Here is a 17,145-nt window from a genome sequence, read left to right as displayed (position 1 = left end):
GAACAATGGCATACACCTCCTTCATCTTCTGCTTCTTTGCTATAAGTTGCATCTGAGCACGCTCCATGTCTTCTTCCCAGTTTTTGGTGCAATTTTGCGATGCCACTTACAGGCCTGGTATCGTTGCTCTTAAACAGTCAGACTGTTTTGGGTTTTCCCAATCCTGGTCCTCGAGGGCCAGTATCTGGCATATCTCCTACCAAAACACACCTCATTTATATTAAATGGACCTCCAACCGCTTTATGAGCATGTTAATTATCCACTAGTTTGAGTAAGATGTGTTTGGTAGAGCAGCATCTAAAACCTGCAGGATCCCGGCCCAAAAGGTCCATGACTGGGGATACCTGGACTGCTTGCACCCATAGTTGTCCACAAAATGTTGACTATTGCCCCATCCTTGCTTATGAATGACCGAGCTTTTGGGGAGATGCTCCTTTTATACCCAATCATGGAACCCATCTGTTTTTATTAACCTGTTCAAAGTTGGAAGGTTGCCCCTTTGTTGCCCCTTGTCCCAGATTTTTTGGATTGTGTTCCAGGCATAAAATATAAAATGATTGAATATTTGCAACAAACCAATAAAGTTGGTCAGTTTCAACAGTAAACAGTTTGTCTTTGTAATGTGTTTCTAGTATAAAAAAGAATTTACAAATCAGTGTATTTTGCTTTCATTTACATTTTACACAAAGTCCCAACTTCATGGAAATGTCTTTGTCTTCTGCTGTTTTTCCTGGTGCAGATAGTTTAGTAAATTGGTGCCATCTGTAGGCGGTAGGAAGACATTTCTGCCAAGGTTTTTCTATTTAACACAGAATTCAGGAGAAGTGGTAGCATAGGGTTAGGATTGCATCTGGAGGACCCAGATACAAGTTCCTGTCTGGCAGTGGAGGTGAACTACTGCAGTTCCCTCAGCTGAAATATAATTAAACATGTACATAGAAGCGAAGTGAAGCACTGAATAATTAAATAAACAAAAACACTAAAATTTTTTCAAAGGTTCTTTAAAAAAAAAAAATCATACCTTTTACATGAAACCAAATGAAGTCACACCGTAACTCAGTAAAACTTCTGCTGATGGCTGTACTTGACCTGGACCAGCATTTTAACTGGGATGAAGCTTCACAACACAAGGCAGTGTCGCAATCAAGTTCAGAATCTTTTGTAAAACTGGTGGTTACTGGCAGACGTTGCATGTTGCGCAAGATAACACTGATTATATTACCACTTTTAAATAACTCTCAGTGCTCAACAGCATTTCACTCTGAACATATTGAAATCACTCCTTAGGAGTTCAAATAAACTCAGAAATGTTTAATCCTGATGAATAAACTTGCCAGTTTTCGCTGTGTAACACAACTTTACTGACAATATAGCATTTTAACCAGCAGAGTAACATTGAACACTTTTCAAGTTAGAATAAAAAACCTGAATCATCAGCTGTTTCATCAGGGCTGGTGGTTTATCTTGAGGACAGGTGGAAGGATTGGGCAGAAGAGACCACCAGGTGCAGCTGAGTACCTGTCTCAGACATTTACATCATCATGTCTCTACCCACAACGTGATCTGCTGTAACCTGCCTCTCACTGGATGATTGCTGGGATAGACTCCAGCCCCCTGCAACCCCTGATCACGCTAAGTGGTCTGGAAATATGAAGCTGCTGCGTTTCTGACTAAAACAGCGTGAGAAGAAACATTATGATGACTGGATAAAACTCATCACTTCCTCTTCTGAAACTTCCTCCAGCAGCAGGAAGGGGCCTACGGGACTTTGGAAATTTGACCTTAATTCTTTTCTTTTTCAGCCGTTGTGTTGTAGAGCTGCTGCTGTGTTCACAGTCGTCCTGCTGCAGCTTGTTTCATTTCATTCAGGCGTTCTCCTTCAACTCTTCCCAACAAGCAGTTACTGGTTCACCATTTTTCTAACTGGACTGTCATTGACTTGAACTTTTCAAGAGCTAACTGAGACGTAGAGAGTCTGAGACGTAGCTTTTAGGTTTTTTTTTGTTTGTTTTTGGTCTAAACTTCTTGGGATGTCCTCCCCTGGAAGGATGTCAACTGTCTTGTGAATAACTTTTCTCCATGTAGAACGATGGATTCTACATCTCATCTTTTCTGAGATGATTGCTGATGTCTTTCCTCCTTGTCATTGAACCTGAACCTGAATGCACCTGAACCTTTTTCCCTGACTGAATCAGACCTTCTGAGGTCTTTAAATTTCCTTAAAAAACTCAATAACTTCCTGGACTTATGAAGGTCTGCTGGGGACCCAGTGTGAGGAGATGCAGGCGTGTGTGATGGGTTTCTTTAACACAATACAGATAAAGACATGAATTTGTGAATCACAGATGCTGCATGTGAAGCAGCTGCACATGACTGACTGGAAACGTGGACTAACAGCTTCCTCTTTACAGAGACCAGAATGAACTTTAGGTCCAGATCACATGTTGAAAAATGAAACTGTTTATCTGAGTGCTGGTCTCCACACACAAGGAACAACACAGACATACATAATATAAAATTATAGTACTTACTGAAACATTACCAGCACACAAACAGGAAGCATCAAAGTAAGTAAATAAAAGTGAATAACTGAACATTACAGTGTACAGTTTTTGCTTTTTCAACCCCTTCATATAGTGGATACCTATTTACAAGCTTTTTTTCTTGCATACATATGCAAGAAAACCCCAGGACTTAGTGGAAGTCCTGGGGTCCTGGCCCTCCATTGGTGTGGGCCATGCCCTCTGCCTACAGGGGACTCTGGCTGGGCCCCCACTCTGCCACCTCCTGGGTAGATGCATAGTTGGCTTCAGAGTGGGATGGATGGGGTCTCTGCTTGGGGTGACTGCCGGCTGCCTGGGTCTTAGGATCCTTCTGGCATGCCTCTTGACTTTATGTAGTTGGGGTAACATTGGTATGATCACTCTTTTATGCAAATGTTCCACTCTGTACGTTCTGCATGTGACAGAGTCACTGAATCGTCTTGCAGGTTTATTCACAAACAGCTGCAAGTTTTCATTCTATGTTTCTGGTTTATATTTAACTAGTTAGTTTCTGGTGCTCCTGACAGTTGTCGGCATTGTCCTCCTGCAGGGGCACCATATATCTGTGGTTGGCTGTATGAGTATATGTGTGTGTGTGTGTGTGTGTGTGTGTGTGTGTGTGTGTGTGTGTGTGTGTGTGTATGCATATTCAATTCAATTCAATTAAATTCAATTCAATTCAATTCAACTTTATTTGTATCGTGCCACTTTACAACAATATTGTCACAGGGCACTTTACACACACGACTCAACATACACATCATTTTGAGCCAATTCATACATATCCTGTAATAGAAACCAACTGATTGCATCGAGTCATGACTTTGATCCCATCCCCCATCCTGAGCTGCACAAGGCGACAGTGGGAAGGAAAAAACTCCCTTTAACAGGAAGAAAACCTCCGGCAGAACCCGGCTCAGAGGAGGGCAGCCCTCTGCCTCGACTGGTTGGGGTGGAGACGACAGGAAAGACAGAACAACATGTACAACTGCACTTATTCAGGAAGACCTGCGGAAAAAAGGAGAAATAAGTTAGAGATGGCAATATTGGCATATATTTATACATTAATACATTTGAGAAATAGAGCGAGGTACTTCTCAGTGCATCAGGTAACATCTCCATTGTTACATAAGTAATGGATGGATAGACTACCCATAACTATAAGAGCAAAGAGCAGAACCTGGACAGTTGGGTCTCGTACATGCAGACTCCAACTCAGGAGATGCTCATATCCTAACTATAAGAATCATGAAAAAGGAAGGTTTTCAGCTTGATCTTAAAGGTGTGGAGGGAGTCTACCTCCAGAACCCACGGTGGGAGCTGGTTCCATAAGAGAGGAGCCTGATAGCTAAAGGCCCTTCCTCCCATAGTTCTCTTTGAGACTCCGGGAACCACCAGTAAACCTGCAGTCTGAGAGCGAAATGCTCTATTTGGAATATATGGAACTATAAGATCTTTTATGTACAATGGAGCTTGGTCATAGAGAGCTTTATATGTGAGGAGGAGAATTTTAAACTTTATCCTGGATTTAACAGGGAGCCAGTGTAGAGAGGCTAAAACTGGTGAAATATGATCTCTCCTGCTAGTCCTCATCAAAACCCTCGCTGCAGCATTTTGGATCAGCTGGAGACTTTTCAGGGCATATTTGGGACAACCCATAAACAAGGAATTGCAGTAATCCAGACTGGAAGTATTAAAGGCATGGACTAATTTTTCTGCATCTTTCTGAGACAAGATGCCCTTAATTTTTGCAATATTATGCAGGTGGAAGAAGGCCGTTCTAGAAACTTGTTTTAAATGTGAGCTAAAAGACAAGTCCTGGTCAATAATGACTCCAACATTTCTCACAGCGGTACTGGAGGCCAGATTAATGCCATCAAGATTAATTACATAACTGGATAATTTTGTTCTAAGTTTTTCTAAGTTAGCATAAGCATATGCATATGTATCTCTCTCTCTCTCTCTCTCTCTCTGCAGTCGTGTTGTGTGACTTCTAGTCTTCCAAAACAAACCATGTCAGGTTACAACTTTTGCAGAACTCAATGTGTGGAGGTGGTGCTGTTTAGGTGGTGTTAGTGCTGTCAACAGCTGTGTTTGGGTAGTGCTGAAACAGTTTTAATGGTGTTGCTGCAGCAGTTGGGGTGGTGTGGGTGCAGCAGTTTGAGTTGTGTTGCTGCAGTAGTTTTAATAGTGTTGATGCAGCTGTTTGGGTGGTGTCTGTGAATCTGTCAGACCAGCTCCTCTGCCGCAGGTTTTTCCTGGTTTACCAGGTAAATAATGGCGGAGTTTAACGCCGGTCCAGGCGGGGATTAATTTGTATAAATGTAAGTATTAAATTATTCCGTTATGATTGTGATATATACTGCAGCCTGCTAATCTATCCCTGACGACAGTTATGGATCTGACCATTTGTCAGACTCGGTAGTTAGCACCGTAGCTTAGCACACTGTTAGCAGTTTTTATCCGCTGTAGTGGACGTATACAGGTTATATGTGTTATAAATGATGAATGTTATAGGTTCTGTATGTTCATTCATCCTTGTTGAACGTCCAGATGAAGCATTGTGGTGTTTATAACGTAAACTATTAATACCGATATAGCGCCAGTTTTTAGAGAGCGGTCCGTTACTATGGTTACCACTGATGCCATAAATCTGCATCGTATCGTCAGATCTGAACTGCTGAGACTGAACGAGAAAATATAGATATAAAATAAACATAGTTGTGAATTTAGTTGGTTTGATTATTAGAGTGCAAAGTGTGAGGTGTGTAACTTTCTTCTGCATGGCTCCACCTCCTCTGTCCCTGATTGAAAATCGATCGTGTGTGTGTGTGTGTGTGTGTAGTTTACGTTGTAGTTGGTGTCATGTAATATTTACTGAATGTTTTGTGTGTTTTGTGTATGGTAATAAATCAATGACAAAATATTTAATTATATTTGAAAAATGTAAAGAGAAGTTCATTGTATATCTTCATCATATAGAGACACACAATTTGTTTCCCATTCGCCAAATTATTTATTGCTTAGATATAAATGCAGTCATGATCTGGGGAGTAACACATCATTGCCATCCTCTGCCTCTCATCAGCCTCACAGACGGTTCCTGGAGATGCTGCTGCTGGTTCTCCTGCTGGTTGTTTCCCAGCTGTCCTCCTGACATCTTCATCATCATCATCATCATCATCTGGCTCCAGAAGGTCACCGCTGCTCATGCAGATGTTGTAGAGGACAGTGGACATACTTCATCTCCTTCCAGAGCCTTTAGGAAGACGGACCTCCACCTGGTCTCTAGGATCCTGAAAGACGGACCTCCACCTGGTCTCTAGGATCCTGAAAGACGGACCTCCACCTGGTCTCTAGGATCCTGAAAGACGGACATCCACCTGGTCTCTAGGATCCTGAAAGACGGACATCCACCTGGTCTCTAGGATCCTGAAAGACGGACCTCCACCTGGTCTCTAGGATCCTGAAAGACGGATCTCCACCTGGTCTCTAGGATCCTGAAAGACGGACCTCCACCTGGTCTCTAGGATCCTGAAAGACGGACATCCACCTGGTCTCTAGGATCCTGAAAGACGGACATCCACCTGGTCTCTAGGATCCTGAAAGACGGACCTCCACCTGGTCTCTAGGATCCTGAAAGACGGACCTCCACCTGGTCTCTAGGATCCTGAAAGACGGACCTCCACCTGGTCTCTAGGATCCTGAAAGACGGACCTCCACCTGGTCTCTAGGATCCTGAAAGAAGGACCTCCACCTGGTCTCTAGGATCCTGAAAGACGGACATCCACCTGGTCTCTAGGATCCTGAAAGACTGACCTCCACCTGGTCTCTAGGATCCTGAAAGACGGACCTCCACCTGGTCTCTAGGATCCTGAAAGACGGACCTCCACCTGGTCTCTAGGATCCTGAAAGACGGACCTCCACCTGGTCTCTAGGATCCTGAAAGACGGACATCCACCTGGTCTCTAGGATCCTGAAAGACGGACATCCACCTGGTCTCTAGGATCCTGAAAGACGGACCTCCACCTGGTCTCTAGGATCCTGAAAGACGGACATCCACCTGGTCTCTAGGATCCTGAAAGACGGACATCCACCTGGTCTCTAGGATCCTGAAAGACGGACCTCCACCTGGTCTCTAGGATCCTGAAAGACGGACATCCACCTGGTCTCTAGGATCCTGAAAGACGGACCTCCACCTGGTCTCTAGGATCCTGAAAGACGGACATCCACCTGGTCTCTAGGATCCTGAAAGACGGACCTCCACCTGGTCTCTAGGATCCTGAAAGACGGACCTCCACCTGGTCTCTAGGATCCTGAAAGACGGACCTCCACCTGGTCTCTAGGATCCTGAAAGACGGACCTCCACCTGGTCTCTAGGATCCTGAAAGACGGACCTCCACCTGGTCTCTAGGATCCTGAAAGAAGGACCTCCACCTGGTCTCTAGGATCCTGAAAGAAGGACCTCCACCTGGTCTCTAGGATCCTGAAAGACGGACCTCCACCTGGTCTCTAGGATCCTGAAAGACGGACCTCCACCTGGTCTCTAGGATCCTGAAAGACGGACCTCCACCTGGTCTCTAGGATCCTGAAAGAAGGACCTCCACCTGGTCTCTAGGATCCTGAAAGAAGGACCTCCACCTGGTCTCTAGGATCCTGAAAGACGGACCTCCACCTGGTCTCTAGGATCCTGAAAGACGGACCTCCACCTGGTCTCTAGGATCCTGAAAGACGGACCTCCACCTGGTCTCTAGGATCCTGAAAGACCTCTCCACACACACCTGGCTTCTGACAGGCAGCATATGAAGCGAGCTTGCAGGTGGATTCAGATCTCTGTGTCTGAGCATCTTCTATACAGCATTATATTCCCTACATTATCATTTATAGTCTGTTTCCTGTTGCCAAATGTGCACAGCATCAGAGTAAACACCAGTTAAAACAGATGTGCTTAATGTAAAGGACATTTTTTACACTGAAAATATCTTTGCATGTTTAAAAGCTGTTTTATTAGTGTTTTGATTTGCACTTTATTATACTAATAAGCCTGTGGGAGACATGCAGAGACACATGACAGTCTGATGTTGCTTTGTATTGTTAACAACTGAGATAGATCCCTCTAGTGTAGGCCATAATATATGATGATATGATACATAAAGTTATGTTTGCTGGATTTGTTCATTTATTTATTAAAACTTCCTAAAAAGAATTTAGTGGGATGAACTGTCCCTGAAACGATGAGCCAACAATGAAGCGAGACTGGCAACAGGTACGCACTCTGGGCACGTATGCAGGTGGGTCATACACGTTAGAAATAAATAAATATACGTACCAACTCATGTTCAGCCAATCGGAGGAGGATCCTCCGTCACCTTTAATGCGATGTAGTTTCATGAGAGAAGCGAATTCATTCTCCTAATTTAGCGCTTTGTTTTACTTTTGGCAGCAGAATAATTGTGGTCAAATGCGAGTTCGTCACTACCGGTTAGTGCACTACGTCCATGTTCCATTTGGGACAACACTTACCCACTGTAGTGCACACTACAGAGAAAAGTGTGTAGTGCACACTATGCACTATGCACTAACGAATTGAGACACAGCCCATCCTCTTCCGCTACGTCAGCAAAATGGCGTCGATTTAGTGCGCGAAGTGTCCATCGTTCCACACTGCATTTATGGGCGGGGTTAGGGCAGCATCCGGGTACTTTCAGTGCACTGAGTTTTTTTGCACAAAAGTCAGTGTAAACGCACTGAAACATAGTGCGCGAAGTAGTGTTAGTGCGCTGATTGAGACACAGCCAGTGTTTCCACTCTGTTTGTCCTCAACATGCAGTGGACTGACGATAAAGCCGACTTCGACTTTGACTGTTTTCTCTCTGAAACATGATGTTCCAGCTGTTCTTTCCATGGAAGCAGAGCCTCTCCAGGAATGCCGTCTGCAACGTCTGAAACTCATCTGACAACAGTCAGATTTCATCTGTGCCCTCTTATCTAGAAATACTTAAAATAAACTAAGACAAGGGCTGCACGGTGGCGCAGTGGTTAGCACTGTGGCCTCACAGCAAAAAGGTTTGATCCTTGGCTGGTTTGGTCAGTGGCCTTTCTGTGTGGAGTTTGCATGTTCTCCCCGTGTATGCGTGGGTTCTCTCCAGGTACTCCGGCTTCCTCCCACCATCCAAAGAAATGCATGATAGGTTAATTGGTCACTCTAAATTGCCCCTAGGAGTGAGTGTGGTTGTTCATCTCTCTGTGTGGCCAGCAAGCTGTCCAGGGTGTACCCTGCCTGTTGCCCAAAGCCAGCTGGGATAGGCTCCAGCTTCCCCGCAACCCTGAATTGGAATAAGCGGTTCAGAAAATGAATGAATAAACTAAGACAAGTCTTGACATGCAAAGAAAGCTTCACAAACCCGATTAGGAGAAATTATATTCAGAAAGAAATCCTTCAAATTTGAACCAACTTTATTATATATCCACTTCCTCCAAAAAGCAAAAGAAATGCAATTTAAAATAATAAAATATATTTGACTAAGTCTCTAAATTCAATATAAACACAGAAGATGTGTGTGCATTCTGTACAGGAAATTTTGATAGTTTGAAACATGTATTCTTTATGTGTGAACCAGTGTTACATTTTTGGACGGATCTACAAGCCTGGCTTCACTTGAGGAACATTTCCTCCACTGTCTGATACAGACATGTTAAATGAAAACTGGAAAATGTAAACTAAACAGGTTTGTATTGAGTTACTGTTTTAGTTTTGACTGGAAAAGTCTTAATTCATAGATGCAGGCATTGCAAACTAAAGATATCTTTTAATCATGGGAAGCACAATTTTATTTCATATTCTAAATCTCTCAGGTTGGTTAAGAACAGACGTTCAATAAAAGATATATTTAATACTTGAACTTTATAACTTGATTTAATAATGGCCTTATTCTTATTTTATTTTTTAGCTTATTTTGTTGATTAATCCCAATGTCTTTCTTTTGTCTTCAGTCAGATACACAATGTGTTTTATTGCATTTAATACTTGGGATTTATGGAAAGAATTAAAAGATTTAAGTTTTCATGTCTTACTGTATATTGTCATGTTATTTTATAGAAGTTTTTACTTGCTTAATCAGAATTATTTACCTTGTGTTAAAGCTTGATAGATGGATGTGACCTATTTTTGTTATGTATTTTGAACATTCACAAAAAAAGATGGAAAGATGTGTCATTTAAAACTGTACACGCCTCCAGCACACGACCAAACCTGACATGGAGTCACAAAGAGACTACAGTTCCTTTCTGCAGCAAAAAAAAGATGCATTTCTGACTTTCTGTCTGAAAACGTAATTAAAATGATTTTGCTAATCATTTGATCATATGATTTGACTTTTAAAAGCTGCTAACGTTATAAAACATTCTCCTGCTGCCAGTAGCAGGATGTTCAATGGTCTCTGCAAAGAAAGTGCAGCTCTATCAGTAAACCTGAGACCATGCACCTGGGAGTGGTGACAACCCACCATGCTGTTCCCACATTCAGAACTTTATGTCACCCTGAACACCAGTCACTTTCTGTGTGGTTAAAGCCCTCCTCCTGCCCCCGAGGCTGAGAGGGCAGAACCAGGAAACTCTACAAAACCTCCTTCTGCTGCAGTAAATCACTTCATCATCACGCTGCTGCATAAAGCAGACTGAGCAGGACCACTGACTGGAGCTGGACCACTGACTGGAGCTGGACCACTGACTGGAGCAGGACCACTGACTGGAGCTGGACCACTGACTGGAGCAGGACCACTGACTGGAGCTGGACCGCTGACTGGAGCAGGACCACTGACTGGAGCAGGACCACGAGTCAAGGCAAGTCAAGAGTCAGTGAGCCGCATGCGATGAGGAGCACTGTTGTAGCGCGTCTCAGCCCCGTATCTGGGTTCACCAGATAAATCCTAGGCGCACTCTAGGAGCTGCGTGCTGGTCGCTCTGATTGGTTGACGCCCCGCGTAATGTGCGTCACGCGACGCTCAGAACGCGATGCGAGAAACCTGCCGCTCTTCACGCTCAAAACGCTTTTGGTCTGAACACACCGTAAGGCTCAGGCTTGGGCTCTAATACTGGCTGTGGTTTTTATTCTGGTCCTGTCTCAGGCTTAGGTCCACGCTCTGATACTGGTTCGGGTTTGTGTTCTGGTTCTGGTTCCAGTTTTGTGTTGGGTTCTGGTTCTGGTCCTGGTCCTGGTCCTGTCTCAGACTCTGGCTCAGGCTCGGGCTTTGATACTGGTTCCGGTTATGGCTCTGGTTCTGGTCCTGGTCCTGGTCCTGGTCCTGGTCCTGATCCTGTCTCAGACTCAGGCTCAGGCTCGGGCTTTGATACTGGTTCTTGTTCTAGTTCAGGTTCAGGCTCAGGCTCTGGTACTGGTTCAAGTTCTGATTAAGGTTCTTTTTTAGGATCTGGTTCTGGTTCTGTTTCAGGCTCTGATATTGGTTCTAGTTTTCATTAATGTTCTGGTTCAGGCTCAGGCGTCGGCTCTGGCACTAGTTGAGGTTCAGGGTCTTTTACAGGCTCATGCTTTGGATCTGATTCTGGAACCGGTTCTGTTTCACACTCAGGCTTCGGCTCTGGTACTGGTAATGGTATTGGTACAGGACAAGGTTCTGGCTCAGGTTCATGCTCTGGTACTGGTTCAGGATCAGGTTCAGGTTCTGGTCTCGTCTTGGTGTTGTATGAGCTGGTTGTGGTCTGTGTACTGTTGACTCATCTGGACCAGAACCTGCTGAAGCAGATTTTTGTCCCATTGTGTCTCTGCAGAAGATGTTTGCACAGGAAACCAAATCAATTGTTAAAAATCTTGGATCCAGTGATCTGATCCCGAACAAGGATTTGAATAAAAAACTGGATTTCCTGACTCTGGTCCGGATCCATCAGGGAAATATCTGGAGCTTTCCCAAATACAGAACCCTGATGCTGACGCTGCCTGAGCTCCTGGAGGAGGACCAGTTCTGTCCAGGTGTGTAATTAACTCAAACATTCACGTGAAAAAATCATGTAGAGGTTGAATGACAGAAAACCTTCCTGGCAGAATTTGATGAGAACATTCTGGTGGAGGATTTCACAACTTGCAGTGGAACCAGCGCAGGTGTCGGCGTGGGAGGAGGACACGATCTGGTGGCCACAGGTAAAATCACAGTAATCGGTGACACTGTGGACAGTCTGGCAACACCCGTCAGCTTCAAGACGAAGACGGTCAAACTGAAACCCATCAGTAGCAGGTTCAGTGGCAGGTATTAAACCCTCACTGTTCATCGCTCCTCCGAACCCTCCTTACACCTCCTAACTGCTCCTGCTGTGGATTTGTCAGGACCATTGGACAGAAGAACTTCAAACAGCTGAGATTGAAGAAGGGGGACAAGTTGGCCTTTGTTTTCGAGATGATTTACAACACAAAACCTGTCAAAATGATCCATAATTCCAAAAAAGGAGGCAGCTTCTCCGTATCGTACCAGAAGATGGTGAATCTGCTTGTGAAGGTGAGAGAAAAACCGACAATGGAGGGAAGTGTTTTCTATGAAGAATCATCAATATTCCAGCACTGTGGGATCGTATCGGCTGTGTTTCAGGTGTGAAAATAAACCCATTTCGACTTGTTCCATCAGGGCGGCTTAAAGGAGGAGGCGAGCTTCACAGTCCCGAAAGAATCCACGTTTGCTTACGGGCTGATGGAGATACAGCTGGAAGACAGACAGATGGGTGAGAATAAATGCTAAATTTAATGTGTGTGTGTTTCAGAGTTTAATTCTTCTCTTTTTCCTTTTTAGTCATCTCCCTGGAACCCTGGAATCACAAGAGAAACCTGCTGTGTAGGTTGTTTTGCTTTTTGGTGATTTATGTGAAAATCTTTTCTAATGTGTGAATCATGACGTGAAGGAGCAGTGATCCTTCAGAGATGGGCACACAGCATCCCTGGTCTGGCTGTAAACTTAACATTAGACCTGAGTTGTTTTCCATAAACATTAACAGAATCGGGTCTGAACAATATTTTTGTGTGCTACTGATTTAATTAATGACACAAATGTTTCAACTAAGCCTAATTAGTTTAAATTCAGTTTCAGATCATTGTTAAAAATATTTCTGACCTGAAGATACCTGAAGAAGAAGTCTTCAGAGCCTAACTTGTAATTTCTTTGCAGACGTTCAAAGCTCTAGAGTGCCCCCTTGTGGAAAAATGGATAAAATTGGTCAAGTCTTTTTAAATCCAGCTCTTAAATCTGTCGTCGTACTGATTTGGTTTAAAGTCAGAATCATATGTACACCACCTTAAAATTGTAGAGCTGTCTTCCAAAACACACATTTTTGTTGTTTAATTCCAAACAGAAAATGTTATATGTGATATGGATTCGTCAGTTAGGCTAATTTTATTCTGCAGGTTAATGTCAGCTAATACAGCTGTAATTGGTGTTCTTTTTATTGTCGTCCCTTCCACATCTTTCCATCCTGTGGAGTAAGTTGAAGAGCATAAACATATTAATTGGTCTCAACTGGGAAGCACAGTAGTAATCTAACAAACAAGGGAGGCCATGACTACCCTTATCTTTTTTTTTGGTTGTAAGCTTTTATGCTTCACTCTAGCTTCTTTTTGTTTTTACATATATTCTGACAACAATCTATCCCAATCCACAAATTATTTTTGGGGTATGGGGATTGGTAAATATTGAAATAAGTTTAGTAATTGGGGGAGGATATTTGATCTAACTGAATTGATCCTAGTATAAGTCCAAAATACACTATTCACAAAAAGTTAGGGATATTCAGCTTTTGGGTGAAATTTCACAACAAGCCTAAAATGCATTCAAACCTGTACAGGTGAACTTACTGTCCAACTGTTAAATGTTTCAATAAATTTTGCACAAGTTGCTGTTCTCTAACAAGGAGCTTAACGGCAAAAATCACGGCAGGTGTGTGATCCTTGAATTGACCAATAAATGTCCAGGTTCAATTAGAGCTGGTGTTTAAACAGTTGTCCTCATCATGCTGTTCACATTTTGACATCATGAGACCAAGACGACACCTAACGATGGAACAACAGTCCCTTGCCATTGTGATGCTTCAAACAGAACGTTCTCAGACAGAAGTGGCCACTGAGCTTGGAGTGTCACAGAGTGTCATCAGCAGGTTGCAACAGAGATATCGAGAGACTGGAAGAGTCACAGAAAGGCCTAGAAGTGGACGTCCTTTGGCCACATCCCGTGCTGATGATCGCTACATTGTGAACACTGCCCTGAGAAACCGGATGATGAATGCCACTCAACTCCAGGCACGTTTAAGAGAGGTGAGAGGCACCCAAGTGTCACGTCAGACCATTCGAAACCGTTTCCATCAGCGTGGTCTGCGTGCTAGACGACCTGCACGGGTACCTGACCACACCACCAGGCACAGGCATCATCGTCTTGCATGGGCCAGGGAGCATTTACGCTGGACGAGGAACCAGTGGGCCTCAGTGCTGTTCTCTGATGAAAGTCGATTCACACTGAGCAGAAATGATGGCCGGCAACAATGTTGGAGACGTCAGGGAGAGCGCTATGCATCAGCCACTGTTGTCACCAGGCGAGCTTTTGGTGGTGGCGGTGTTACAGTGTGGGCAGGGGTGTCCACTTGGTACAGAACTGCCCTACACTTTGTGAATGGTACAGTGACAAGCCCATACTACCTGAATAACATCATTAATCCAGTGATTGTGCCCCTACATGAACAGCACAGGCCTAATTTCATCTTCATGGACGACAATGCTCCTGCTCATCGAGGCCGCATCATCAGGGAACGGCTGTTGGAGACTGGTGTACCTCAAATGGAATGACCTGCACTCTCTCCAGACCTGAATCCCATTGAAAACCTGTGGGATCAGCTGAGCCGTCATGTAGAGGCTCGAAACCCTGCACCCCAGAACCTCAATGACCTGAGGGCTGCCCTTCAAGAAGAGTGGGATGCCATGCCTCAGCAGGCAATAAGTTGCCTTGTGAACAGCATGAGACGTCGTTGTCAAGCTGTAATTGATGCTCAAGGGCACATGACGAGATATTGAGACGTTCAAATTTTTTTGTTGTGGTGTAACTACCATTGTTGTTACCTTTTGTGTTGAATGAATTTTTTGAGATAAGGAAATCAGTAGTGCATCCTTCTACTTAAATGTCTTACTTTTATGATATTATATCACTGTAGCATGAACATATTGCATTTTCCATAAATTTCACCTGAAAGCCAAATATCCCTAACTTTTTGTGAGTAGTGTAGGTATGGCATTCCATCTTTCTATATCAGTTTAAATTGTTATATTCAATGGGGCATAACTGGAATTAGGATTTTGATGGTACCGGTTGGAATCAAAGTTCTGATGGTGCAGGTTGGGATCAGGGTTGTGATGGCATAGATTGGGGTTCTCGTGATAGCAGTTCAGTTCTGTCTGTAGTTCAATGTGGAACCAACATTCCCTCATGTGGACTCAGCAGGTAAATGTTGTTAGATCTTCATCCTCCTCCTGTCTTCTCAGGTTTGTTTAGTCACGACGGCAGACCCTCTGAACCTCTTAACAAGGCCATAGATGGTAAGTTTGACTTTCTGGAATGGTCTTTCTGCTTCCTGAATGTGACGTCAGCACATCATCATCATGTTGCTGTTGTTGCTTCCTGTAGAGATCCAGGATAAGAAAGGTCTCCTGCAGCCGCTGGCGGACCTGCCCAAGTCCACCTGTTCTGATCTGCTAGAGAAGCTCCGGAAGGTTCTGGAGGACAGAGACACTCTGACTCTGCTGGAGGAAACGGTACCTTTGGCTCTGGATCATAAACACTGGGTCACACTGGTCAGCAGAAATAATGTTGTATCTTCCTTCTCCTCCTCCCAGCTAGAGCAGTGCAGCAACGGATCATGCGACTGCCCTGAGTGTCCAGCTGTTGCTTCTTTTATGGGCCTTCTGGATGTTTCTGGCATCTCCTCATCCATGAAGAACGCCGTCTATGTGCTCGTCAGTGCGATGGACAGTAAGTCAGCTGATCTGGTCCAGAGAATCTCAGATGTTCCTCAGATGAAGATCAGACTGTCGGCTTTAATGTGTTGTTGCTTTGCAGCTCTGCCAGATGAAATGCCACCACTTCTGATGTCCTGCAGCCCAGAAACACTAAGAGTCCTCAACCAGCTGGTTGGTGCATTTCCTGTCCGCCATGTTTGACCTCTCTGTTCTCACTGTGGACACACAGCTCTCTGCAGGTGTCCTGCAGGTTGTTGAATCTGTCAGAAACTAACAACATTAGACCTGAGTTGTTTTCCATAAACATTAACAGAATTGGGTCTGAACACACATCAAAACAATCATCTCATCATCCTCTGATGACGTGATCAACTTTGGAGAGCCCTGAACGAAATGGCTCAACTCTACTTTCTCGAAGTGTTCCACTGAAAGTTTCCCTGCTGCAGCATAGCTGACTCTAGCAAACTTGTACAGAGTCTAGTCGACTTCAGCTATATGCAGCCAACTCGTCTAGAAGCAAAGGATTGTGGTCCTGCAGTCCTGCATGTCAGTTAGAAACTTCAGACTGCACCTGAACAGCAACAGAAAATGTGACCACCTGACCATAAAACATGGCAAGGAGCAATTGACTGCAAAGGAAGTGTGAAACTGGACTTCACCAACTGCAGCTTGTGGACCTGATGAAAGAACATGGTCCTGATTGGTCGAATCTCTCACTGACGCAAACTCTGATTTTCTGATGGGACTTACATGTTTAGTTGTCCCAACAGACCGAATGTCAGGCTCTGCACCAGTCTGCTAATTGAGTATGATGTTTCAGGTGTGTTGCAGCAGGGAAACCCTGAACACTTGGACTGCAGCTGTCAAAGTTTGGAGTTGACCCCCGCTGTAGAGCAGGAAGCAACGCCAGACAATATGAACAGGATTAAGATGACCAGATTAGACAGAATGAGGCCTAAAAAAGACCCAAACTAAGAAAATATGAGTATAAATCAGCGGAAAAGCAGCAAACCTCAAACAACAAGGTGTTTTACTTCACAGGGGACATCAGGACATCAAACATCATAACTTTCTGTCTTTGTCTGTCTCCAGGTGGACAGCCTGAGGAAAGATCGCCAGGCTAAGCTCCCAGAGTCGCTGCCCGCCACCCTGCAGGAAGACGGAGAATTCCGCTGGGCCGCCGACTTCCTCTGCTCTACCAATGAGACGCTGGTAGAGATGAGCGAGAGCTGGGACATACCTGCAGAGGTTCTGCTGGAGGTCCTGTGTCTCACTGTGCAGGGACTCAACATGATGCAGTCCGGAAAATAAACATGCGTCATCATCAGCTGATCTTACCATGTTACCATGGAGATGATGTAACAATTCTACTGTCTCACTGATGTGTCTGTCCACACAGTCCACTTTCTCTGCAGCTAGAACATCTCTGATTGGATAAAAGTTCTTTCTGTTCTCTACTTGCTTTTATTCTGCTTCATGTTCCTTGTTTCTGAATTTCACTACACCAGGTTCAGATGACAGGATTGTGTTGAGTTGCCTGTTATTTTGGAAATTTGTCTTGTCAATTTTTGAAAAGTATGACTTGGTATTTTGTTTCCTGTGGACTT

General features: G+C 44.1%; 1 protein-coding gene across 1 annotated transcript; it reads left to right on the top strand.

Moving 5' to 3' along the window:
- Positions 1–11,355: 11,355 nt before the first annotated feature.
- Positions 11,356–16,872, top strand: LOC306771885 (uncharacterized protein). Its single transcript, XM_079261207.1, has 10 exons — positions 11,356–11,530; positions 11,603–11,804; positions 11,882–12,050; positions 12,177–12,270; positions 12,339–12,380; positions 15,065–15,118; positions 15,207–15,334; positions 15,416–15,551; positions 15,639–15,709; positions 16,631–16,872. The coding sequence occupies exons 1-10, from the start codon at positions 11,485–11,487 to the stop codon at positions 16,847–16,849; spliced, it is 1,161 nt and encodes a 386-aa protein (XP_079117333.1). The 5' UTR covers positions 11,356–11,484; the 3' UTR covers positions 16,850–16,872.
- The last annotated feature ends 273 nt before the right edge of the window (positions 16,873–17,145 follow it).

The sequence above is a fragment of the Telmatherina bonti genome, assembly GCF_933228915.1.
Source record: "Telmatherina bonti genome assembly, chromosome: 21".
NCBI classification, from domain to species: domain Eukaryota; kingdom Metazoa; phylum Chordata; class Actinopteri; order Atheriniformes; family Telmatherinidae; genus Telmatherina; species Telmatherina bonti.
This window is presented reverse-complemented; position numbering and strand designations above follow the sequence as displayed.

Bases quoted from the DNA above. Each gene is read 5' to 3' on its own strand.
- LOC306771885 (XM_079261207.1), top strand. From the start codon at position 11,485: ATGCTGACGCTGCCTGAGCTCCTGGAGGAGGACCAGTTCTGTCCAG. The intron at 12,051-12,176 runs GTGAGAGAAAAA...TTGTTCCATCAG, and splicing joins TGGTGAATCTGCTTGTGAAG to GGCGGCTTAAAGGAGGAGGC. The intron at 12,271-12,338 runs GTGAGAATAAAT...TTTCCTTTTTAG, and splicing joins GCTGGAAGACAGACAGATGG to TCATCTCCCTGGAACCCTGG.